This window comes from Erythrolamprus reginae, chromosome 2, assembly GCF_031021105.1.
Source record: "Erythrolamprus reginae isolate rEryReg1 chromosome 2, rEryReg1.hap1, whole genome shotgun sequence".
In the NCBI taxonomy this organism is placed as follows: Eukaryota; Metazoa; Chordata; class Lepidosauria; order Squamata; family Dipsadidae; genus Erythrolamprus; species Erythrolamprus reginae.
The window spans coordinates 295,432,427-295,458,050 of record NC_091951.1 but is presented as its reverse complement, the minus strand read 5'-3'; the positions used below and the strand labels follow the sequence as shown (position 1 = coordinate 295,458,050).

The 25,624-nt window shown below is 40.8% G+C and overlaps 1 protein-coding gene across 4 annotated transcripts in view; it reads right to left on the bottom strand.

The window, feature by feature from the left end:
• The window catches only part of TRIM36 (tripartite motif containing 36), a 57,211-nt gene extending 36,168 nt beyond the window's left edge, over positions 1-21,043 (bottom strand). The window contains exon 1 of one of the 4 annotated variants that reach the window (XM_070742913.1): positions 20,907-21,043. Coding sequence is in view for 1 of the 4 variants with exons in the window: in XM_070742910.1 (XP_070599011.1) it covers positions 14,059-14,121 (63 nt within the window). In the remaining 3 variants the exon portion in view is untranslated. Of the gene's footprint in view, positions 1-13,778; positions 13,905-14,058; positions 14,361-20,702; positions 20,722-20,906 lie in introns of those variants that run through there. The other 3 variants (XM_070742914.1, XM_070742910.1, XM_070742912.1) reach the window with 3 other exon arrangements.
• Positions 21,044-25,624: the final 4,581 nt, after the last annotated feature.

Below are 25,624 nucleotides of genomic sequence, written 5' to 3'. Positions count from 1 at the left end.
TGCAGGAACAACATACACTGAACTGCACAACCAAGCAGCTGGCATTGTATACAGATAGGTTGGTAGTATGGAGCTACTCGGTGACGTGGTCTGCGTTCTAGACTAGGTGCCATTCTTCACCCATTTTAACTCAAAAGTTGGAAGGGCATTAGCATAGTGCAGTACACATTGCTGTTATTTGAAACCATGCCATCATTTTAATTAACAGATTACAGTAATCTTCTAAAACAATAATTGGTTCAATAACATGCGTATTTTCTTTGAGAAGCATGTTCTTTGAATCTCATTTTGGAGGATGCATTGTCTGAGTGGGACCACAGCTTGATATATAGGATTACATCATCATATTCCACCCTTTTTTTCTTTTTCTGATTATTTCCTACTTTTTTTCTTTCCTATTCTCTGTCAAATTACAGTCGACTGCCAGAAAAGGAGAGGTCATTTTGGTACAGATCCAATTTGCTACAAACTGAATTAAATTAGAAACTTAATGCTGTATATCAAAATGGCTCAGAGAGTATATTTATTGGGAAATAGATATATTCCATTCTTTGAACTAAATATACCAAAAATATACAATAATATTGCAGTATCTTTAACAAGTAGCCATAGTATTGATCAGCAAAATACAGCAAGGGTATTAACACCATGCATCTAACTATAAAAGCAACATTTTATTCATTCTTCACCTAATCTATATTGGAACAAAGTGGCTCTGACTCAGCAGAGCTCTTGAAGATGTACACTAATTGATTTTGTTGAAATGAATGCATTACAGTAAGAGTATTTCTTAGCAAAAAAAAGAGACTAAGTGCTCTTTTGGCTTATCAAATTCAGGGAACCACAGACTGTAACCATTTTCAGGGTAGATATATGACTTCAGAGTTTGCCATTAAGCTGCATTGTATTGAATGGGATTCATTCTCCAAGAATTGAATTAAATCTGGGAAGGATTAGGCCCTATTCAATACTTTGGAATAAACTCTTGAGTATTTGTCAGAACATACTTCTGCTATAAAAATTGATCAGGAGAGCAATATTTCTCAATTTTGACAATTTTAAGATGTGTGAACTTCAAACTCCCAAGAATTCTCCAGCCAGCATAATGCACAATTGCACTAAGAAGTCAGTTAATAACCAATGCAGCTGGTGTGGCAGAGATGACACATTGGAAACACCGACAGGTTCCCTTTACTGCTCATACCACTGCATTTTGAAACAGGTCTAGTTTCTGGGTGGTCTTCAAAGGCAGGTCCACCCAGGAGCATTGCAATAATCTACTCACCAAATAATTAGGGTATGAATACCTCTGACTGAGGAAAGGGCACAACCTGTGCACAAGATGAACCCGTGGAAAGGTCCTCTGGGCCTTTAAACAGTAACTACGACTCCAGAAAGACCCCAGGCAGATTATGAGTCTTAAATGGAGAAGTTCAGTTTGAGATATGAGGACAAACTGATTAACATCAAGCTCTTTCAAGATTAGATTTTTTTTAAATGTTCTGGGTTATAAAAAAATCATATTTCATTTTGTTGCAAAATGACATGAAGATAGCAGGAATGGTAGACTACTGAAAAGAAAAATCCTAACAAGTATCAAAGGGGCATGAAGGCTTTGAACAGTATTGGTGAATCTTTTCAGCACTGAGTGCCAGAACTGGAGCACACACGCGCGCACGTGGGGAAGCACCAGAAACTGGAAGAGCAGCTCCTTGACGCGCATGCATGGGACCGCTGAAAACTGGAAGAGCAGTTCTCTGGAGTGCCTTTGGTTTCTGGTGTGTGCATGCGCACCAGTCACCTGGTCTTCTGGTTTCTAGTATGCATGTGCGTATGAAGACCGGCTGGAAACTGGAAGCTCGGCTTCCCGGCACATGCATGCATGCCAGGAATCTGCTCTTTCATTTTCGAATGCTCTCGCCTTCACTAAGATCAGCTGCACACCGGAACTCAGAAAAGCAATGGCCAAATGCTGGCATCCCCAGAAAGATGGCACGTGTGTGCCATAGGTTCACAATCATTGACTTAGTGGTTCAAGATGCTGAGCTTGTTATCTGGAAAGCTGAGACCCCAGTTCAAGATCCCATTGTCATGTGATGGAGTGAGCTGCCCCAGTTCCTGAAAACCTAGCAATTCAAAAGCATGCCAATGCAAATAGATAAATAAGCAGCACTTGGTGGGAAGATAAGTGTTCCATGTGCCTCAGCATACAGTCATGATAGCTACATAACTGCAGGAATGTCTTTAAACAATGCTGGCTACCTCGGCTAAGAAACTGAGATGAGCACATACTGTACACCCCTAGAATGTAACATTGACTAGATAGGGTAAACATTTACTTTTAACAAGCATCAACTATTTGCCTTCAAAGATTTTACAGACTGATTTAAGATTTGTCTAACTAAAGCAATCTTTCAAAGATGATTTCAAATTTGATGTTTTTAAGATGTATGGGCTTCAACTCCAAGAATTTCTAAAATTGCCAACATCTTAAAGTTGTCAAGTTTGAAAATACTAAGGTACTTCAAAAATCCAATTGTGCATTGCCTTGATAAAGGTTGTTATTGAGTAGTTCAAGAATAGACTCAATCAGCAAGACGGGCATAGCAATACAGTATTCCCAAAGAAGGTATCTGGGAATAATAGGAAGCCTAAATAGAAATGCTAATAAAGCTGTCTCTAACTTATTAGGGACTTTGACAGGCTGTCCCCTCACTCCCCACCTCACCCATATAATATGCTGCTTGGAGATTGTGAAACTTCAGTACCACAATGAGAAATAAAGTTTATTGCCACAATAAAGTTATTCTAAAAGGAATGCAAGTTTTCAGGCTTTCAAGAAGAACATAATTAGACAAAAACATTACAATAAGTCCTGAATCATTTCCTGAAAGAAGACAGTTTTTCCTATTATAACCCTTATTATTATCATTGTAAAAGAAAGCATTTTAGCGCTCAGTAACATGAAACTACTGCTTATGCATATATTAGTCCTCCAAATGGCCATAATTAATTTCTAGTTCAATATTTTTCATCTCCTATGATGATTGGAGAATTCTGAGAGTTGAAGTCCACACATCTTAAAATTGCCAAGATGGAAAAACATTGTTAAGTATCAGACTCTTTGTTGTCTGGGACCATAATGTAAACAGGACAAAATGTTAACTAACTAGAAAAAGTTTCCATCGATTTCATATCACTTGAGCATTCTACTGAACCCTTTCTTCTCTTCAATCTTAAGCAAAGATATTGAATCCTCCACATTTATTATTTTTTGAAACTTGTATTCCTCTTTTTCCCAGTGACTAGTGTTCCCTGGAATGACAAATGTATTGATTTACATTACTGCCACATTTATGAGAGATTATAATAAAAATCAAATTAATTGTCCAACACATAGTTAAAATATAATTCTTAAAGCTGACAAGTCCTTTAAAATTTACTATAATCAAGTTAAATTATAATGGGCATGCATGCTAATTAAAAGTCTTTCTAAACAGGTCAGCTTTCAAAGGATATGGAGGTTATCCAGACTATTGTAAAAGGATGATTCCTAGAAATGGTGCCGCTATTAAAAAACAAGATGTTTTTGCATTTCCTTAAATTTCACATGGGGAAAAATTTGGAATGTCCCAACCTGAAACATCTGCACTGAGCAGATAATATCCATTGGAAAATCGTTACTTATGTGCCATTGAATTGTTTTCAACTCCTAGCAACCATATGGATTTTCCCATGACGATCTATTTGAATGGTCAAACAATTAGCAATTCCAAATCTCAACCAACAAATGCTCTCTTTTACACATTGGCAAAAAAAATCAAAATACAAAGTTTAATCTGGGTGGATAGACCTCATAGACAACCCTCACTTGGTCTAGGACCTTGGAGTACTCATCTCGAATTATCTAAGTGCCAGAGCTCACTGTAACAGCATTGCCAAAAAGGCATTAAAAGTTATTAACCTAATCTTGCGTAGCTTCTCCTCTGGTAATATTGAACTACAGTGTTCCCTCAATTTTTGCGGGTTCGAACTTCGCGGAAAGTCTATACCACGGTTTTTCAAAAATATTAATTAAAAAATACTTTGCGGGTTTTTTCCCTATACCATGGATTTTCCCACCCGATGACGTCATATGTCATTGCCAAACTTTCGTCTGCCTTTATTAATAAATATTTTTTTAAATAAACTTTAATAAATAAACATGATGAGTAATAATCTGAATTGTTGCTAAGGGAATGTAAAATTGCAATTTAGGGGTTTAAAGTGTTAAGGGAAGGCTTGTGATACTGTTCATAGCCAAAAATAGTGTATTTACTTCCGCATCTCTACTTCGCGGAAATTCAACTTTCGCGGGTGGTCTCGGAACGCATCCCCCACGAAAATTGAGGGAACACTGTACTAACCAGAGCATACAAAACGTGTGCTCGACTAATTCTTGAATACAGCTCATCTGTCTGGAACCCAGACTGCATATTAGACATTAATAATATTGAACGAGTCCAGAGATATTGCACAAAAAGAGTCATCCACTCCTCTTCTCAGAATAAAATGCCTTATGCCACTAGGCTTGAAATTTGGGGCCTAAACAACTTAGAACTTCACCGTCTTCGATAGTACATAAAATTATCTGATATAATGTCCCACCTGTCAATGAATACTTCAGCTTCTTTTCTTTTTTTTAATATTTTATTTATTGATTTTTAACAATTTAAAATCACACAACATAAAACAGTGCATAGTGAAATGTGAATTGTGCCCATCACCCCGACATACACACATTCCCCACCACCAAATTGGGGGTATTTCTTTTTTAATCCACTTAACCCAAGAGCAATATATCTGTCTACATATTATAGAGTGATTCTAGTTTATTTCTTGTAGCTTGGTCTCGGATTCTGCTCGTCATATATCGTCTTACCTTGTCCCACCGTCCCATCAGCTGTCCCAAATCAGTTTCATTATCCAAATTTATCCTTTTTTCCATAATTTCAAATTGAATATGATCCACCATGTACCTATACCAATTTTGCATTGTCCATTTTGTCGCATCCTTCCAACCCAAAACTATTACTGCCTGAGCACTTTCTATTGCTGCTTTTTTTATTTCTCTAAATTCTCCCATCGCATTGCTTTTTACTAGTACTGCCATTTCCTTAGTGATTGTCCATTGTATATTTAACATTCCATTGATATCCTCTTTCACTTTTTGCCAAAATTCCTGCACTATCGGGCATTCCCAAAACATATGCATAAACACTCCTTTATCTTGACAACCATGCCAACAATTCCCCCTAACATTCTGCTGAAAATGTGCAAATTGAACGGGAGTAAAATACCACTTATGTAATATTTTCCTTCTCATTTCCCTAATTCTTGTATTTTTAATTTTCCTTATATCTTCTACTATATTTTCCATTTCTTGTACCTCTACTAATATCTCATTTTGCCACCATTTAGTCAATCCATCAATCGTGTCCCCATCTGACTGCACTAGCAGTTTGTATATATTAGTTGCTTGCGCCTTTATCCCCTCACTTTTTTCTCTTATTATTTTCTCTAACCCTGTCTCCTCCCGCCATAATACTTCTTTATTCTCCCTTTCATTTAGATATTTACATATGTAAATATGAATACTTCAGCTTCAATCACAACAATACATGAGCACACAATAAATACAAACTGCAGGTAAACCACTCCAAACTCGATTGCAGAAAATATGACTTCAGCAACAGAATGGCCAATGCCTGGAATGCACCACCTGACTCTCTGGTTTCTTTCCCAAGCCCCTACAACTTTAACATTAGACTGTTTACTGTTGACCTCACCCCATTCCTAAGAGGTCTTTAAGTGGCGTACATAAGCGCACCAACGTGCCTACCATCCCTGTCCTAATGTTCTCTTTTATCCATTTCATGTATTCATAATTATGTTTTTATATCTGTTATCTAATACATGCCTGAGAAAACAAATAAATAAACCTTATTGTTGATCCCTTCCCGTTACAGCCGCCTGTTCATGAGGCTGGTATAGGTAGGAATTCCCTCCCCTTCTGTCACTTTGGAGGAATTCTCTTTCTTGAGTTTGAATATCCAGTCCTTCTGTTACTCAGTCCTTCTGTAAGTCACTGCTCAGTATATTTCCATGCCACATTGGCTCATAAATTAGAGAATCTTATTATTATTATTATTATTATTATTATTATTATTATTGCAGTTTCTCTTTCATTTTATCAATTGTCATTCTCACATTTTTCTTCTATCTTAATCAAATTGTTTTATTTGTAATTGCCTTCTGCAGAAACATGTTACACCAACTCATAAGAACATAAGAAGAGCCATGCTGAATCAGGCCAAAGCCCATCAAGTCCAGTATTCTGTATCACACAGTGGCCCACCAATTGTAGAATGGGATCTTGAGCAGAAAGAGAAGGCAAAATCCTCCCTTTCCCTTGACCACCAACAAATGGTACTCAAAGAAATCCTGCCTGCCTCAACCAACATAGAGGTGGCACATGGACATCCGTTTCAATAACCACTGATACACTTGGCATCCATGAATCTGTCTAATCCTGCCTTGAAGCTATCAAGGCTGACACCTGTCACGACCTCTTCTGGAAGTCCATATATTGCCCTCTATTCTGATACTCTAATCCAGTGGTCCTCAATCTTTTGGATACCAGGGATCGATTCCGTGGAGAAGTTTTTCCACGGACCGCAGGGGCCATGATTTCATGTGCTGCCTGCATCCCATGGATGGGACTTTACATTTTTACATGGCTGGTTTCTCATATGCTGCCGACTAATGCCGGTCCATGGACCTGGGGTTGGGAATCCCTGCTCTAATCAACAGTGCTACCTTTCACTTGTTTGTGTTTGACATATTTCCCAGGGTTCACTCTTTGAGCTCTTTTGAAAGAGTCCCAGCCTTAAAAATTCTCTCTTGTATTATACATTGGGCTTATATTATAGGACCCAGGAGACATACTATATTTGCCTAGGCCCCATGTCCAGTCAATGAAGCAGTGGAAGTGATGTGCCGGTGCCTGGAGGATGTTGGGGCCTGGATGGGTGTCAACAAACTCAAACTCAACCCAGACAAGACGGAGTGGCTGTGGGTCTTGCCTCCCAAGGACAATTCCATCTGTCCATCCATTACCCTGGAGGGTAAACTACTGACCCCCTCAGAGACGGTTCGCAACTTGGGCGTCCTCCTCGATCCATAGCTGACATTGGAACATCATCTTTCAGCTGTGGCGAGGAGGGCATTTGCCCAGGTTTGCCTGATGCACCAGTTGCGGCCCTATTTGGACAGGGAGTCACTGCTCACAGTTACTCATGCCCTCATCACCTCGAGGTTCGATGACTGCAATGCTCTCTACATGGGGCTACTTTTGAAAAGTGTTCGGAAACTTCAGATCATGCAGAACGCAGCTGCGAAAGCCATCATGGGGTTTCCATGATTCGCCCATGTTTCTTCAACACTCCGTGGCTTGCATTGGCTGCCGATCAGTTTCCGGTCACAATTCAAAGTTTTGGTTATGACCTTTAAAGCCCTACATGGCATTGGACCAGAATACTTCCGGAACCGCCTGCTACCACAGAGTTGGCCTTCTCCGGGTCCCGTCAACTAAACAATGTCGTTTGGCGGGCCCCAAGGGAAGAGTCTTCTCTGTGGCAGCCATGGCCCTCTGGAACCAACTCCCCCCGAAGATTAGAATTGGCCCCACCCTCCCTGTCTTTCATAAACTACTCAAGACTCATTTATACCGCCAGGCATGGGGGAGTTGAGATATTCCTTCCCCCTAGGCCATTACAAGTTATGCATGGTATGTCTGTGTGTATGTTTGGTTTTATAATAAGGGTTTTTAGTTGTTTTATTATTGGATTGTCACATGCTGTTTTTATCATTGTTGTTAGCTGCCTCGAGTCTACAGAGAGGGGCGGCATACAAATCCAATAAATAATAATAATTATTATTATTATTATTATTATTATTATTATTATTATTATTATTATATCAAAATCAGCATACATAACCAGGGCTGAAAAATGAATCTAAATCAGGGTTGTCAAACTCACATCGCAAGTTTGACACCCCTGATCTAGATGGTTGATGTCATCCATTCATCTCCTAGAATTCAGAACTTTGCCCAGGAGTAGAATATCTGAAACTGGTTGGAAATTATCCAACCTGGACCAGAATTGAAAAAGAAATGAGTAGCACCTAATTAGGGTATTTAGTACCACCTTTTATCAACTTAGTGAAAAATTATCTCAACTTTTATTAGCTAAAAAAATAATAACAGAGAAAGACTCTCTGAAAAATAATCTATTATGACTGGATAAGCCATACTTACAGCTATTGGATTGCTATCATATGTAATTGGCACAATTCCAAACCACTAAAAAGTTCCATAAAAACTGATTAGAGCAAGCTGCTGAATACTCCAAATACTTTATATACAAATAAGAATGCTGTGAGGTTTTCCCTATGCTACAATGGTCCACTGGAGATTTCTGTACAGGCACAACCTTGACATAGATTAGTATTTCCTGCCCATCATCACCTCCCTGTAACTGATCTCCAAATAGGTTCCAATCTATACTGTTTTATCTTTCTGCTAATATCAATCTACATTTCTATCATATTTCATTGCTGCTGACTATGAAAAAGCAAAAAGTCCTTTGGCTTTCCTGAACAGGAGAAAACCCTCAGGGGCAATTCATGGAATCATCCAACTCATTTCCTTTTCCAGAAGTGAGCTAGGGGGGCTTTAACAGAACTGATCAAGGTAATGGGAAAATGTACAAGCCGGTCAGGAAATTTGGATAAATCATGGGATAATCAGCTGTGATAGTCAAACAAGGAACTCATATTTTACAGCTGCAATTGAAGCTATACAGCTGCTTACCAAATTTCTTAGGTCAAGTATAAGCTTTAGCCACATTTCCAATCCCTTGTCATGCCAAATTGTAGTCTTCTTCAACATTTACATTACAATGTAAATTAAACTCAGAAGACAGCAAACATACTACATATGTTCAACCTAAAGTATTAATGACCTAAGCATTGTATCAGTTCATTTTAATTAGTTCAGCTTCTTCCCATTTCTCTAGATAGACAGGATGACTCTGGATAACTAAATGAAGATCAGGTGTACAAGATTAGATGGAGAGCCAAAATGTTTTTATAACTATTGCTTGCCCAATGACCCTAAAAGTGACATTGAGCTGTGCTGAATACTAGATAAAAAGAAAGAAGATTCTGCTTTACTAAAAGTATTAAAACTATCCAGGACATAAGTGCATTATTTAGCATTGCACCCATTACTTTTAAAAAGCTAAATTGTTTCTGCTTATAAACAAAACATGCATCAACTAGGGATAAGTAGTTAAATGACTTAAAATTCAGTCCTAAGAGCAGGATTTCTCAGTTTGGATATTCCCTATAGGTGAAGAAGCCAGTTTGGCGCCTAAGTCAGTGATGGCGAACCTTTTTTATCTTGGGTTCCGAAAGACCGTGCGTGCATGCTATCGTGCATGTGTGAGTGTCCACACCCATAATTCATTGCCTGAGAAGGGCAAAACTAAACAATGTCGTTTGGCGGGACCCAGGAAAAGAGCCTTCTCTGTGGTGGCCCCGACCCTCTGGAACCAGCTCCCCCCGGAGATCAGAACTGCCCCCACCCTCCTTGCCTTTCGTAAAGTTCTTAAGACCCATCTCTGCCGTCAGGCATGGGGGAACTGAGACATCTCCCCTGGGCCTGTACAGTTTATACATGGTATGTTTGTGTGTATGCTTGCTTTTAATAATGGGGGTTTTAGTGTTTTTTAAATTATTAGATTTGTCTTACATTGTCTTTGTTATGGTTGTGAGCCACCCCGAGTCTATGGAGAGGGGCAGCATACAAATCTAATAAATAATAATAATAATAAGAAGAAAAACAGCTTTCCTCCCTCCCGGAGGCTGGAAACGGCCTGTATCCCAACTTCTGGTGGGCTCAGTAGGCTCTTGTTTCTCCCTCCCAAGGCTCAAAAGGCTTCCCTGGAGCTGGAGGAGGGCAAAAATGCCCTCCCTCATCCCCCCAGGCTCTCTGGAATCCAAAAACACCCTCCCAGAGCCTCTGTGTGATCCAAAAATCAGCTGGCTGGCACACACATGCATGTTGGAGCTGAGCTAGGGCAACGGTTCACGTGCCAGCAGATATGTCTCCACGTACCACCTGTGACACCCGTGCCATAGGTTCGCCATCACTGGCCTAAGTAAAGGTCTGGTTCTGAGCTGTTTTTAATCTGCATCTTTAAAGTCACTGTGAGGCGTAGTGCATGGGAGCTGAAACAACCACTAATTATAGACACAAATAAACATGTTGATATGGTTAAAGTTTGGAATGTGCCCAATTCCTAACATTTCAGACTACTGTGGTTATATTCCCTGCTCTCTGACTGCTGGCCATTTTGCATTAGGCTGCAGGATAGATTTGGCAGCTGGTTTCTTCAAAGGCATCTACTCACTTTCCAAACCATTTTTACATGGTTTTACTAACCCCATTTTTAAAATATGACTTTAGTGTTCTTTTGAAGGAACACTAGACTTCTGGTTTTTTTTAAAAAGACCAATGCTTACCTCAACATGTTGCACAAATGATGATTTAAATATGGCAACAGAACCAGGTTCTATCACCCAAAAGATGCACTACAATATTTGCGCTAATTCTGTTGGCAATGATTTTGTACTTAATTTTTAATTGGGACCAGGCAGAACCATTTTACTTTATTCCCCAGCCTGTTTCTCGATGCTCTACATGGGGCTACCTTTGAAAAGTGTCCGGAAACTTCAGATCGTGCAGAATGCAGCTGCGAGAGCAATCATGGGCTTTCCCAAAAATGCCCATGTAACACCAACACTCTGCAGTCTGCATTGGTTGCCGATCAATTTCCGGTCACAATTCAAAGTGTTGGTCATTACCTATAAAGCCCTTCATGGCACCGGACCAGGGTATCTATGAGACCACCTTCTGCCACACGAATCCCAGCGGCCGGTTAGAGTGGGCCTTCTCCGGGTCCCATCAACAAAACAATGTCGTTTGGCAGGACCCAGGGGAAGAGCCTTCTCTGTGGCGAACCCGGCCCTCTGGAACCAACTCCCCCCCAGAGATTAGAATTGCCCCCACCCTCCTCGCCTTTTGTAAGCTCCTTAAAACCCACCTCTGTCGTCAGACATGGGGGAACTGAGATATTCTTTCCCCCTAGGCCCTTACAATTTATGCTGGTATGTTTGTTTGTTTGTATGTATGTTTGGTTTTACAAATAAGGTTTTTTTAGCTGTTTTAGTATTGGATTTACATGCTATTTTGTATTACTGTTGTTAGCCGCCCCGAGTCTACGGAGAGGGGCGGCATACAAATCCAATTAATAATAATAATAATAATAATAATAATAATAATAATAATAATAATAATAAATAGCCACTTACAGCAGAATGCTATTTATTTGCAGAACTGATGGACTTACTTCTTCACCTTTGTCTGCTACTTAACATTTTATCTTTGGACATGAGTTTGGCAATGTTTGAGAAGAACATCATACTCATTCAGAAATAGCCCGATTGATAGTTTTGGCATGTAACATGAGTTGTAGGTTGAGCAACTTAACAAATGTATCATTGCATCTGACATTAAGGAGAGTAATTTTCCTACTCGCAGGTTACAATAAAAAGGAACAAAGGCAGGGGGAATCTATTTTCCTTAACTTATCCCATTTTAAAACAGCAAGGGCAACACTACTCACTGGTCTCATCATTGAGTCATAACAGGATCAGCAATGATCACAAAACAATTTGTACTTTCCTACTACTAACAGGAAAGAAAAGATTTTGACATGGCTGTTAAAATGCCCACATTCAAGATCCCTCTTATTGATTTATATTATGTTCTAGCACACCCCCAGCCATTTCAGAAGCAATCACGGGTGATACTTGTCACTAAAGAGATCCTACCATAGTTTTCCATGAGAAATACCAGAAGGTGTTAACATAAGTTATGCAGGCAAGATTCAGTCCAAGGGATCTATCATTTCCTTTTTCAAATTTATTGTGTTGGGTTACAATGACAGATTATACTTAACAGGTAGAATGTGAATTGCTGCACAACACATTTGGAAGACAATTCCAGTGTAGATCTTGCCTCTCTGTGCATGATACATTTATCCCAAAGATCTTCTTACTTCTTAAATCAGACAGCGTAAGACACATGGTCACTCAGAAATAAGTTTTACTACTATTCAATGTGTTGTACCCCTAAATCTAATTTACACAATTTTAAAATCTTTGCTTTCAACAATTTCTCCAAGTGGCATAGGGGGAAAAAAAGATTAAAAACAAAGATTAAAGAAACCTGGTTGCAATCAATAGAGATGCTTCAGGTGTAGAAAACAGCTCAGCTGTAAAAGCCTGGGATGGAAATGATGCAGCTACTGTAATTATCCACTTTACACTTTCAGCTGTAGCTTTGCAGTAAGTTTCAACAGCCATCCTGTGGAATTGCTATAATTCAGAACATCCCCATGGAGAACAAACTATACACTTATTTTCATTCTACTTTTTATTATAATTCCCAGACCATGAAATTATCAATTACAGTGTATATTAATGAGAAACTAATTAATATCCTTCATTAATTATACAACCTCAACATCTTTTGTCTCTAGTACTTGTTGAGTTGGGACAGGAATTGCTATCCTACTGAGTTCACCACCTCCTTACCAAACTCTGCACTGCATAAAATGATTTCACTTGATTTTTAGTTTATTGTAACTTGTAAACCCAGCCAATTGTGATTCATTTAACAGCTTGGTTTAACAACTTGCATAATTGCCAATGGGAAGGAAGCGAATATAAGCAAAGAGACATGTTTTTCAAATACCTAGTAGCTCTCTTCGCATATTATACTTACCAGTTATCTGAACCATGGTTTAACCCAGATTTCAGGCTTTATACGCCGCATTCAGTGAACCATGAACTGCAAGTAGTCCTTGACTTACAACAGTTCATTTAGTGACTGTTCCATGTTACCGAGCACTGAAAAAAATGACTTATGACCATTTTATCAATCATTGTGTTGTATCTCATGATTCTTGACAAATGTATCTTTTCTTTTATGTATACTGAGAGCATACGCACTAATGACAAATCCCTTGTGTGTCCAATCACACTTGGCCAATAAAGAATTATATTCTGCTGATTCTATTTTCAGACTTATGACCATTGCAGCATCCTCATGGTCACATCATCAAAAATGATCGGTAAGTGACTCATATTTATGACGGTTGCTGCGTCCCAGCTCCTGCGCTCACCTCTTATGACTTCATGACAAGCAAAGTCAATTGGAAAACCAAATTCAGTTAACAGCAGTGTTACCCGTGTAACAGCCAGTAATTCCCTTAACAACAGTGGCAAGAAAAGCCACAAAATGGGACCAAACTCACTCAACAAACGTTTCACCCAGCAACATAAAATTAGGGGCTCTGTTGCGGTCGTAAGTGGAGGACTCCATGTACACGGCCTGAGTTCACAAAACCCTCAGGCTAAAGCGCGACTGGCTACTTGCTGGTGGCTTAACCACAGTCGTGGACAGCCAGGGAGCTACTCCTAAACGTAGAATCGCTGGAGGCTTTGAAATCCAGCTCGGCCGTTGGGTCTGTTAAATTAAAAAAAGAAAAGAAAAAAGAACCCGGCGTGCTTTAAGTTAGCCTAGACTCCCGGAGTAGCGGGCTTACACTTTATCCCAGAGGGCTGACAAAGCCGCCCGTCCAGTTTGGTTTAAGCAGTTCCCCTCACGGCAGCTTGCCTGCTTCCCCCTCCGCCTTAAGGCTAGCCAACTTCTTTCTCGCTGCTGGCTGGTCGGTTCTTCCCACAAGTCGGAGCCGAAGTTACTTTGCACCTGCGGAGCGCGGCACGCGGAGGGCGTACTTCGTATTGGACGCCGAATTACCGGCGGAGAAACGCGAGGGAGTTTTGTTTTGTTTAGGCGGGGAGGCGACAGGGAATTCGCTTTACCTTGCCTGTGGCTAACAGCTCCACTATGTAGCCGAACGCGCGCTCTTCCTTCGACTCGGACATCGTTCAACGAAAGCCCCTGCGGAGGCAAACGCTTCCCACCGCCACCCCCCAACCACCCCACCCCCGTTCGCCCCACGCCCCCGGGAGCGTCGCTCAAGCCTCGGCGTCGGAGCGGCAGAACTCCGAGGACAGAGATGAGAACCTCGACTTCTTCTTCCTCCTCCTCCTCGACTGCTCCGCTCGGAAGGGGCTGTGTCAAGGAAACCGCGAACGCAGCGGCCGCTGAGGAGGACCGTCGCGACGGGCGAAGAGGGGAGGGGAGGGAGGATGGGCTGCCTTGATGAATTCTGATTGACAGCAGGTGGAGGAAAAGGTGAGCGAAGGAGAAAGGGAAAAGACGCTGCCCAGATTTGAAACGAGGGGCAGTTGATCTCAGCCGCCCTAAGTCCCTCGGGAGTGGGCGGCATACAAAACTGAATGAATGAATGAATGAATGAATGAATGAATGAATGAATGAATGAATGAATTCTGTCTGTCTGTCCACCCGTCTGTCCATCTATCCATCCATCTCCGGACAATCACATTCTCTCTAGAGCAGAAGTCTCCAATCTTGGCAGCTTTAAGACTAGTATGCTTGTTTGTATGATTGGTCTCTTAAATTGGGGTTTTTTAGATTGCTTTTTAATATTAGATTTGTTACATTGTTTTCTTTATTGTTGTTAGCCGCCCGAGTCTTTGGAGAGGGGCGGCATACAAATCTATTAAATAAATAAATAAACTCAAAGGAATCTGGAAGTGGCTTATTGTTGTTGTTATTGTTATTATTTTATTCACAAAAAACAGTAATACACAGCAAACAAGATTGATATGCTGGATTTCGTATCACAATATTTCAAGTCGAAACACTTTCCAAGTGGTTAGGACTGTGATGTATTTTCGTATGATGTGCGCAGATCCAAGTACGGTGGCCTTTTGCAACTGACAGATCATGATTTTGTCAATGTTTATTGTTTTCAATTTTATTTATTTATTTATTTATTTATTTACTGACTGACTGATTGATTGATTGCTTGATTGCTTGATTGGATTTGTATGCCGCCCCTCTCTGGGGACTCGGGGTGGCTCACAACATATCAAAACAATAAACAATATACATATCTAAAAAATCTAATTAATATAACTAAAAAACTTTAAAAACTCCAATAACATTTAAAATCATTCATTCCCATTCACACAGCAAGACAAAGTACACTCCTCGGCCAGGGAAGTAGGATCTAATGGCCTCAAGCCTGGTGGCACAGATAGGTCTTTAAACTTTTACAGAAGGTGATTGGGGGGGCAGTGCAAATGCTGGCTGAGGTCTTTTGGTACAGCACCCAGTGTGCTGATTACCACCTGGACCACCTATACTGGTTTATGTCAGAGTCGTTGTATTATTGTTTTTGTTGTTATTGTTATTATTATTTCAGACCAATGGCCATTCCAATTCTGAGGAATTTTGGGAGTTGAAGTCCACTCTCTGGGGAATAGCTCTGATCCATGGGGGTCAAATGAACCCAAAGCCAAGATCATTTCAGCAGAGGGGCTCTGTTTACTCTTAGGACAGTTACAAGCCAAAGGTTTACTTTATAATTTTGTCCCACTTGAGAAAGTCACGATCTGTCAGTTGCAAAAGGCCACTGTACTTGGATCTGCGCACATCATACGAAAATACATCACAGTCCTAACCACTTGGAAAGTGTTTCAGCTTGTAATGTTGTGATACGAAATCCAGCATATCAATCTTGTTTGCTGTGTATTACTGTTTTTTGTGAATAAAATAATAATAACAACAACAATAAGCCACTCCCAGATTCCACTTGAGAAACTGCAGGTAATCCTCCACCTACAAACAGTTCATTTAGTGATGTTCAAAGCTACAATGGCATGGGGAAAAGTGGTTCATGACCATTTTTTCACACTCAGGACCATTGTACCATCTCCATGGTCCTATAATTTCCATTCAGATAAATTGCCTCACATTTATGGCAGTTGCAATGTCATGGAGTCGTGTGATCCCCTTTTGCCAACCACCTGACAAGCAAAGTCAATTAGGAAACTAGATTCAATAGTTACTAATTTAAGAACTGCAGTGATTCACTTAACAAATGTGAGAAAAGTCATAAAATGGAACAAAACTTACTTTCCCCCAAACAAATTTCTCACTTAACAACATAAATTTTGGGCTCAATTATCCACAGCTAACATTGGAACACCATCTCTCGGCTGTGGCGAGGAGGGCGTTTGCCCAGGTTCGCCTGGTGCACCAGTTGCGGCCCTATTTAGACAGGGGGTCATTACTCACAGTCGCTCATGCCCTTATCACCTCGAGGTTCGATTACTGCAACGCTCTCTACATGTGGCTACCTTTGAAAAGTGTTCGGAAACTTCAGATCGTGCAGAATGCGGCCGCAAGAGCTATCATGGGGCTTCCTCGATTCGCCCACATTTCTACAACACTCCGTGGCCTGCACTGGCTGCCGATCAGGTTCTGGTCACAATTCAAAGTGTTGATAATGTCCTTTAAAGCCCTACATGGCATTGGACCAGAATACCTCCTGAAACGCCTTCTACCGCACGAATCCCAGCGGCCGATAAGGTCCCACAGAGTTGGCCTTCTCTGGGTCCCGTCAACCAAACAATGTCGTTTGGCGGGCCCCAGGGGAAGAGCCTTCTCTGTGGCGGCCCCGGCCCTCTGGAATCAACTTCCCCCGGAGATTAGAATGGCCCCCACCCTCCTTGTCTTTCACAAGTTACCTAAGACCCACCTATATCGCCAGGCATCGGGGAACTAAGGCATCTCCCTCAGGCTTATTATATTTCATGTTTGATGTGTATGTGCTGTATGGTTTTTAATTGTTGAGGTTTTTATATATTTTATTATTAGATTTGTTCCATTGTTATACCGTTTTTATTACTGTTGTGAGCCGCCCCGAGTCTTCGGAGAGGGGCGGCATACAAATCTAATAAATTGAATTGAATTGAATATAGCCTGGGAAGTGGAAATTTTTATTTTAAATCCTGATGTCAGACTTGTGGTATTAATTGTTCTTGTCCTGTTTTACCTATATCAGTTATGGCGAACCTTTTTCGCTTGGGTGCCAAAAAGGTGTGCACATGCACAATAGCATGCTTGTGCATGCCCACATCCATAATGCAATGCACACAAACACCACACGCATATGCACAACCCCTTGGGCTGCCCTCCCCCATGCATATGCACAGGCCTCACTGAAGCCTCCAGACTTCTAGGGCTGTTTTTCACTCTCCCCATGGTTCAGGAAAGCCTCCCGAAGCCTGGAGATGCCAAAAAATGGCCCAATGGGCCATCTGGAAGTTGGGAAATGAAATGGAAATGCCCTACTACTTACCTTCAGATCAGTAATGGGCAGCCAAAATTTTTACTGCCACACTGTGGGTGTGGCTTATTTTGTGGGTGTGGCTTAATAGTCATGTGACTGGGTAGGAGTGGCTTGCTGGTCATGTGACCCGGTGGGAGTGGCTTGAACAATCATCATCATTCGTGAACTGTTAAGTCCTCGACTTACACCTTGTCAGTTGTAAGTGTCGCTCGCTGGGGTGACAGTTTGCTTCGCGCTTCCTGCGCTCTCCTTCCTGGGTTGCCCCCCCACCTCAGGCGGGGTAGCTAGGTCAGTGCTTCCCAACCTTGGCCACTTGAAGATATTTGGACTTCAACTCCCAGAATTCCCCAGCCAGCAAATGCTGGCTGGGGGATTCTGGGAGTTGAAGTCCAGATGTCTTCAAGTGGCCAAGGTTGGGAAACACTGAGCTAGGTGAACGGGTGCTGCCAGAAGCATAAATGCTGCCAGCGCTGCTTCCACCCACATCTTCTGCTTGCACCTCAGGCGAGAGGTGGTTGCGTGAGATTGGAGGAGAGCCAAGCAGGAGACAGGAAGCTGGTCCAAGGCCAGGAAGGAGGAAAGAGGAAAAAAGCAAGGACCTAGACACAGCATCAGCAGCAGCAGGGGGGAAAAGGAGAGCCGTGCTGAGACCAGTAATCCAGGAAGTGACAGCCACCAATCAGCTGGAGCTGCGCACACATCTTCATTTCCGCCGGTGGAATTGCGTTCCACCCCATCCTGCCTACTGCCCACCTCTGCTTCAGATACTTGCAACAGGGCCTCGTACACCTCAGCCCCTTGCAGACAGCAAGGCTTTCCTGAAAGTCGATCCAGAGCTCTGTTATCAGCTGCAGAGGGGCCTCTTTCCTGAAGGCCTCTCTAGCCAATAACAGAGCTCTGGATCCATCTGGTTCCTTGCTATCAGCTGCAGAGGCCTTCAGGAAAACCTCGCCCGCTGCAGAAGACAGAAGAACTGGGCCAAGGTGTGGGAGGCCTGGCTGCAACTGTCCAAAGCTGAAGAGGTTCATGAAGACCTCTGATAGCGAAAAGGAGGCTGGGGATGAGCACGCAAATGAATTTCTGGTTGGCCTGTTGGGCCATTTTTCACCGTCTCCAAGCTTCAGCCAGTTTTCCGAAACCCTGGGGAAAATGAAAATGGCCAAAAAGGAGGCTAAAATTCATCTGGGAGTGTGCACATGCACACTGAAGTTGGCATAGGGCAATGCTTCATGTGCCCTCAGATATAGCTCTACATGCCACCTGTGGTACACATGTCATAGATTCACCATCATTGTCCTATATAGAATCCAGAGGGTGATGATGCTAGATCAGGGGTATCAAACTCAAGGCTTAGATCTGGCCTATGGGCCTGCCCTAGAGACACTGAAGGAGTGGCCCATAGTTCCTCTGCCAGCAAAAATAGAGCTCGGGACGGCCACGTACACCTCTCCAGATCTTAGTTTTTCCTGGCAGTGGATTTCAGGAGGTCATTGCAGCTGAAAATGGAGAAAATATTTTCATAGGCAGAGCTCTTGGGCCACCACAGCTACCATGACACAAGTGATGTCAAGCTGGCACAGCCACACTGGTCATGCCCACCCATAAGGTCAGATACAACGCTGATGCGGCCCTCAATGAAATCAATTTTGACACCCCTGTGAAATCTGTCCTACTGGAGAAAGAGCATGTAAAAGTGTTGCTGTTCTTGTGTGTGTTTGTTGGGGCTGTGATGGCTGGCATAAATAATTATTATTATTATTATTATTATTATTATTATTATTATTATTATTATTTATTAGATTTGTATGCCGCCCCTCTCCGTAGACTCGGGGCGGCTTACAGCATGTGAGGGCAAAGGAGATATCTGGTCTCCATACCAACAGCACCATCACAAATCCTATTGATGTTGGTGCCCATTCCAAAATAAGTGCTCATAGAATTGTATGTTTAGTAGGACATTTCATGCTTTGAAAATAATTGAAAAGTATTTCAGACTTCACTTAATTGTTTAACACAAAAAGTCTCTACTATTCATTAAAACAATACCTATTTCCCTCTCGGCAATCCCTGTAAACCTCGCAAAAAGATTCTTCTTGGTTAAGAATCATTTTAATCAGCAGTAGATTTTTTTTTAATGCAGGGGGTTTTTTCCTGGTTTGAAAACTGAAAAAAAATTTAATGAACAGTAAAGAAGTGCTGATCTCCTGAAAGATTATTCTTACTAATTTATTATTTATTTATTATTTAGATTTATATCCCGCCCCTGTCTCGGGGCAGCTTATTTATTTATTATTTATTTATTTATTGCATTTATATGCCACTCACTCTGAAATGGACTCTGAGCGGCGGCGGCTAATAATAATAATAATAATAATAATAATAATAATAATAATAATTTATTAGATTTCTATGCTGCCCCTCTCCGAAGATTAATAACAGTTACAACATATAAAAAGACAATAGGTACATCAAAATCCAATTAATTAAAATTAGAAATTACTGTACATCTGAAAACTAAAGAACCAATGAAAATACACACATATCCACTTAATCAACAAACCCACTAACATTCATCGGCCAGGGGGCAGAATCTAATGACCCCCAAGCTTGGGGGGTTGGAGCAGTACAAATCTGAGGGTGGGGGGAGCTGATTGAATTAATGTCCACAATTCTTAAAATTGCCAAGTTTGGGACCTCCTATCTTAGGGCTTTTGTTTGACAGTACTGCCACAAGAAGTAAAATACAACCCCAAGTTTAACACAATTAGGTAAGGCTACCTTATGTGTCAGGTTGTGATGGATCTATGTCAGGGAGACAGGCCTCTTTCAAAAATTCCTGGTGCATCATAGTTAAGTAGAAGTAGGGAAGGGCCCATTATGACACATTCACAGTGGTGTATTCTTACAAACTGAAAGCCAAATTCTTTTAAAAATATGATCTGTTAATTATGTAATCTCATTAAATCTATCCATAGAGTTTCTTGAGAGCTACTTTAGGATACTTGAATTGCTCTTTTCAGAATGTTCAATGGTTATGGTTACTGCAGTGATATTATAGCTTTCTACAGTTTAACCTGGATACAAAATACTCTTCCCTTTAGAAAACTGAACACAAAGCTAGGTATCAAGCTCAATTGTTACTGGATACTCTGCTTTTCATTCAATCATTCATTAGCTAAACAGCTTGCTATTTATTATGTCCGGTTTCAGCAAAGGCACAGGCCTTCTCCAATGACTTACCTTTTCTCTCCTTGTTCAGTACTGTCTTATAAAGTTTTGCAACAAAGCACCCAAATAAACTAAATAACTCATACAAAAAATAATAAAAAGGAACAGTCATCAACCAATACAAAAAAAAAGAGCTCAAAGGAAAGGAGAAAGGTAGAAACGTTATATTGTTGGTCTTGTTTGGGCCTTGATAACAAAACAAGTAATGTGTATCACCTTCAGTAATTGGTGTGGCCTTTCCTCTGGCTAACTCCTCTCAGTTCTTAGGTCAAGAAGCTGGACTATAGCCACCTTCTTTTCGAAGTAGTTCCTGCAGGGCCTGTATTGTAGCTGAAACAGGGCCTAGGAAAATTGGCTTGTTAGGCAACAACCCTGAGAAGGCAAATTGCATAATCCTAAATTCCAGCTAGTTGCAGGGCTGAACCAGCTTCTGATCTACCCTTGCTTGACCTTCAATTATCCCATTTGTTTCTTACATTTTACATTTATTTAGCTCCCAAGAATCAGCTTTTGTTGGATAAAAATTCTACTACATTGAAGAGAAACACACCACCAACTCATTCAAACTTCGTGGTGAAACAGGTAACATTGGAATCAACAGTCAGAACTGGAATTTTGCTCCCAATTTTAAAAAGCAAAGAGGGCAGGAAAAAGTTGATTTATAACACCTGGTAGCCAAAAAATCATAGAAATGATTTGATCTTTGGTCTTGAATAAAGATCAAAGGCATAAGCTTCTCTGACCTCCCCCACATTTCATCAGCTGTAGTGAGTAGCTAGACTGGTGTAGAATATGAATTGTGGTGAGGCAAAATGAGGGAGAGGACAGATTTGGTATGCAAATAAGAGTTACATATGAAACAGATTATCAGTATCTTTTGCTATTAAAACCCATTGTGTTTGTTGAAAGCTTCTGAGATTACCTAAATCTTTTGTTGTTTGTGTGTTCATCAGTTCTTACTCAATAGTGGAGTTAACAACCTTTGAGTTCAGCTATGGAGTATTCTGGGAAGTTGATTTGTTCTAATACATTCAGACTGGGCTGAATGTAATCAGTGTTGATCAACCACACCTACTGCTTTGCAATGTTATAATTTAGTGGAGAAATACCCTTTGACTCCTGAATATCTAAGGGTAAGATGCAAAACAACAAAGAAAGCAAACTAGAAGCTTTTTTTTGGGGGGGGGGGAGTACATCACAGCAGTGAAAGAAAAGTTTTGGAGTGTCTTAAAAGCTAACAACTGTACTTCCATCAGCTTGCATGGACTGAAGGTGAGTTCATTTGAGGAACATGAAGCATTATCCTAAGTTGGCAGATAGATTGTATTGGGGGCAGTGTTCCCTCTAATTTTTTTGGGGGGTGGGCAGAAAAGCGTAGTGTCTGAGCGGCAGTCCCTTTGGGACTGGGCGGCACATAAATATTAAATAAATAAATAAATAAACAAACAAATAAATTAAAAAAACCACCCTGTTTTGCCTCAGAGAATTTCAAAATAAAATACTGTACTGTGTGTCTATAACAGTGAGCTCATAATAGGGCAACTCTATCAATATCAAAATGCCACTTAAATAGTTGAGCTAGTTTCAAACTAGATTTTGATTTTCTTTCTCTCTTCCTTACTCCCATTCTTTTTCTTTCTCTTTTCCTTCCTCTCTTTTTTCTATCTGTTTCTCTTTCTTCCTCTCTTCCTCTCTCTCTCCTTCCCTCTCACTCTTTCCCTCTCGGCTTCTGGGCAGGTTTGGAAAACTCTGAGTTGATGATGATTTTTAAGTGAGCGATTGCTCACTGCTCAGCTTAGAGGGAACTATGATTGGGGGCAAGAAACATTAAGTCAGAATGAAATGTAAGAAGCACAGCTTTTATAGTCACAGTGTGTGTTCTTTGTCTTTTCTTCAGATCTCATTGCTTTTAGCTTCATATAGATAGGGCCTTTAAAAGATGTTCTATGCTGTAAGAAAAGTTTAAAGATGAGATAAACATTATTGCATAATTTTGGATTCCATTGCATTGCTTAAAGATTCCTAAAGTATAGAGCAGAGGTTTTTAAACTTGGCAACTTTAATTGTTGTGGACTTTAAAGCCACATCAACTACTGAGGGGGATATACATTACTTGTTCTGTTATCAAGGACCCAAGAAGACCAACAATATAATATTTCTACCTTTCTGTTCTCCTTTGAGCTATTTTTTGTATTGCTTGATGACTGTTCCTATGCTACACTGGCTGGAGAATTCTGGGAGTTGAAGTCCACAAGTCTTTAAGGTTGTCAAGTTTGGGCACCCCAATATAGACTATTTTAACTCAACAATAAGGTATTGCTAGATTGAATACTGCCTGGGATGTCTGGAAGGGGGAAGGGGATTTTTTAAAAAGCCTTAGAGCAGTGGTTCTCAACCTTTCTAATGCCGTGACCCCTTAATACAGTTCCTCATGTTGTGGTGACCCCCAACCACAAGTCTAGCCCGAATTCTCCCAACAGAGCTTTAAGCTGATTGGCAGGAAGGTCGGAGGGATGCCCCCACTGTAAATGCCTGATTGGTCGGTTTTAAAAATATGTTCCAAGGCGCCAGAAGAGAAGCTTTAGTTCCTAACACCAAGGAAAATTTGTCTTTTGCCCATGGTCTTAGGTGACCCCAGTCGTTCAACCCCCAAAGGGGTCCAACCCCCCAGGTTGAGAACCACTGCCTAAGAGGTTCTAATTGTGTGATTAAAGCTTCATCTCTTTCTACATCTATGTGTAATCAATGAATTATAAAAGAATGGGACTTCAATTACACAATTACATCTACTGTCTTGACTCCCCTCTCACTGAATAAAGTTTTAATAATAAACAAGGCAGAATTACAGGGCAACTACATTTTCTTATGCCTCATCATGCTTGTTAAAATCATTAATTTAACAATGAGAACCATATCAAACTTGTATTTAACTTTTATTTTAAGGAGAAACCAAGCTTGCTTTTTTCTATGACCTCTGTATTAAGGGAAATATTTTATGCTGTGTCTAAATACACAATATGACATCCATATTTTGTTACATAGCTGAGGTTACTGTATTGTTCTGATCATAAACAGTATTTATTCACAGAAAAAGCTAGTGCATATAACACCATCAAGGCTGCATAGGCAGATCCTTGTAGAATGAAGTGCCCCTGCTTTCCAAAGCTGTCCTTTGTGTTTTGTTACTCCACCAAACACCTGCCGGGATAAATACAGCCTTGAATTGCTTGCTAAAGTTATCAAAGAGAAGCTGGATGGAATTTCAGCACTCTGAGCTCTTGAGTCTGCTCTGGTTTCCACAGGATGCTCAGCCGTAGTATGATTTGTTCTCGATTGAGATCCTCTTCTATGAACTCAGCCACTGCAATTTATAAACATACCGTGCTTTTGGTTTGGTATGTTGTGTGATATTTTTACATTAAAGCAGTGCTTCTCAAGTAGTGGGGTGTGCCTGGGGGGGGACGGACCCCGGGGAATGTGCTTTTTTTGGCCACAGGCAGTAGGACACATGTCCTACCTGACACTTGCACCGGTATCTCCATCACGTTCCTTGGCGTTGTATCCAGGTCATCCCATCTAAAAGAAAATATCTTGCAAATTCAATCAAACTTCTCGAACTCACGAGATGTTTTCAGGCTGCCCTGGACACAATACTGAGGAATGCAATAGAAGTACAGATACAAGTGTCAGGTAGGACACCCATCTCATTGTTGGGTGCAATTTGGGGGTGGCAGGTCATGCAGGGCGGACCGCGATACTATTTACAGTCATGGCGGAAAGTTGGGGGGGCACAAAATGTTTAATTCTTCCAAGGGAGGGCGTAACAGAAAGTAATTGAGAAGCACTGCATTAAAGTGACAGTGTAAAGTGTCTGTCCAGCCATCATTTGTCTTCCAGTTATGTATCGCACTTGATATGATTTATTTAGAAAGTGCTTATAAAAATGTTGCAAATATGAAGAGTTATGGTTTAGCAGTACCAATTCCTGTATTAGCAGGAGTGTCCATAAGTGATCAATAGAGATAACAGCCACAACCATGGAATTGAAACCCTGAACCTTTTTTTGTAGGTTGTGACATTAAAAATAACTACAGTTTCAACTGCATGGTTTTGATTGCCATCTTAAATTTTCTAATTCTTCCCTACAGACACTGCTATATGCTAAACAATATCACTCATGCTTTATTATAGGCTAGGAAAATCAAAGTCACACTTACAGAATAGGTGGTACCTGGCTCAACAGTAGTAAGAGTCTTCAAAGAAGGGCAGCATACAGATCTAATTAATAATAATAATAACAACAACAACTGCAAGAGGGATCTTCAAGTCCTAGTGAACAATCACTTAAATATGAACCAGCAGTGTGCCACAGCTGCCAAAAAAGCCAATAAAAATCCTAAGTTGCATTAATAGAGGGATACAATCAAGACCATGTGAAGTGTTAATATAACTTTATAATGCCTTGGTAAGACCATACTTGGATATAACACAAGACACTGAGACTCTAGAAAGAGTGCAGAGAAAAGGAACAAAAATGATTAGGGGACTGAACCAAGGATGATGATGATGATGATTATTATTATTATTATTAATTAGATTTGTATGCCGCCCCTCTCCGCAGACTCAGGGCGGCTCACAGCAATGATAAAAACAATATACAGTAACAAATCTAATATTAAAGTTTTAAATAACAATTTTACATTAAAAAGCCTAAAAACCCCAGTATATAAAAAGGTATACACATAAACATATCATACATACTGCTACATAGGCAAGGGGGGATGTCTCAGTTCCCCCATGCCTGACGGCAGAGGTGGGTTTTAAGAAGTTTATGAAAGGCAAGGAGTGTGGGGGCAGTCCTGATCCCTGGGGGGAGCTGGTTCTAGAGGATCGGCGCCACCACAGAGAAGGCTCTTCCCCTGGGTCCCGCCAGA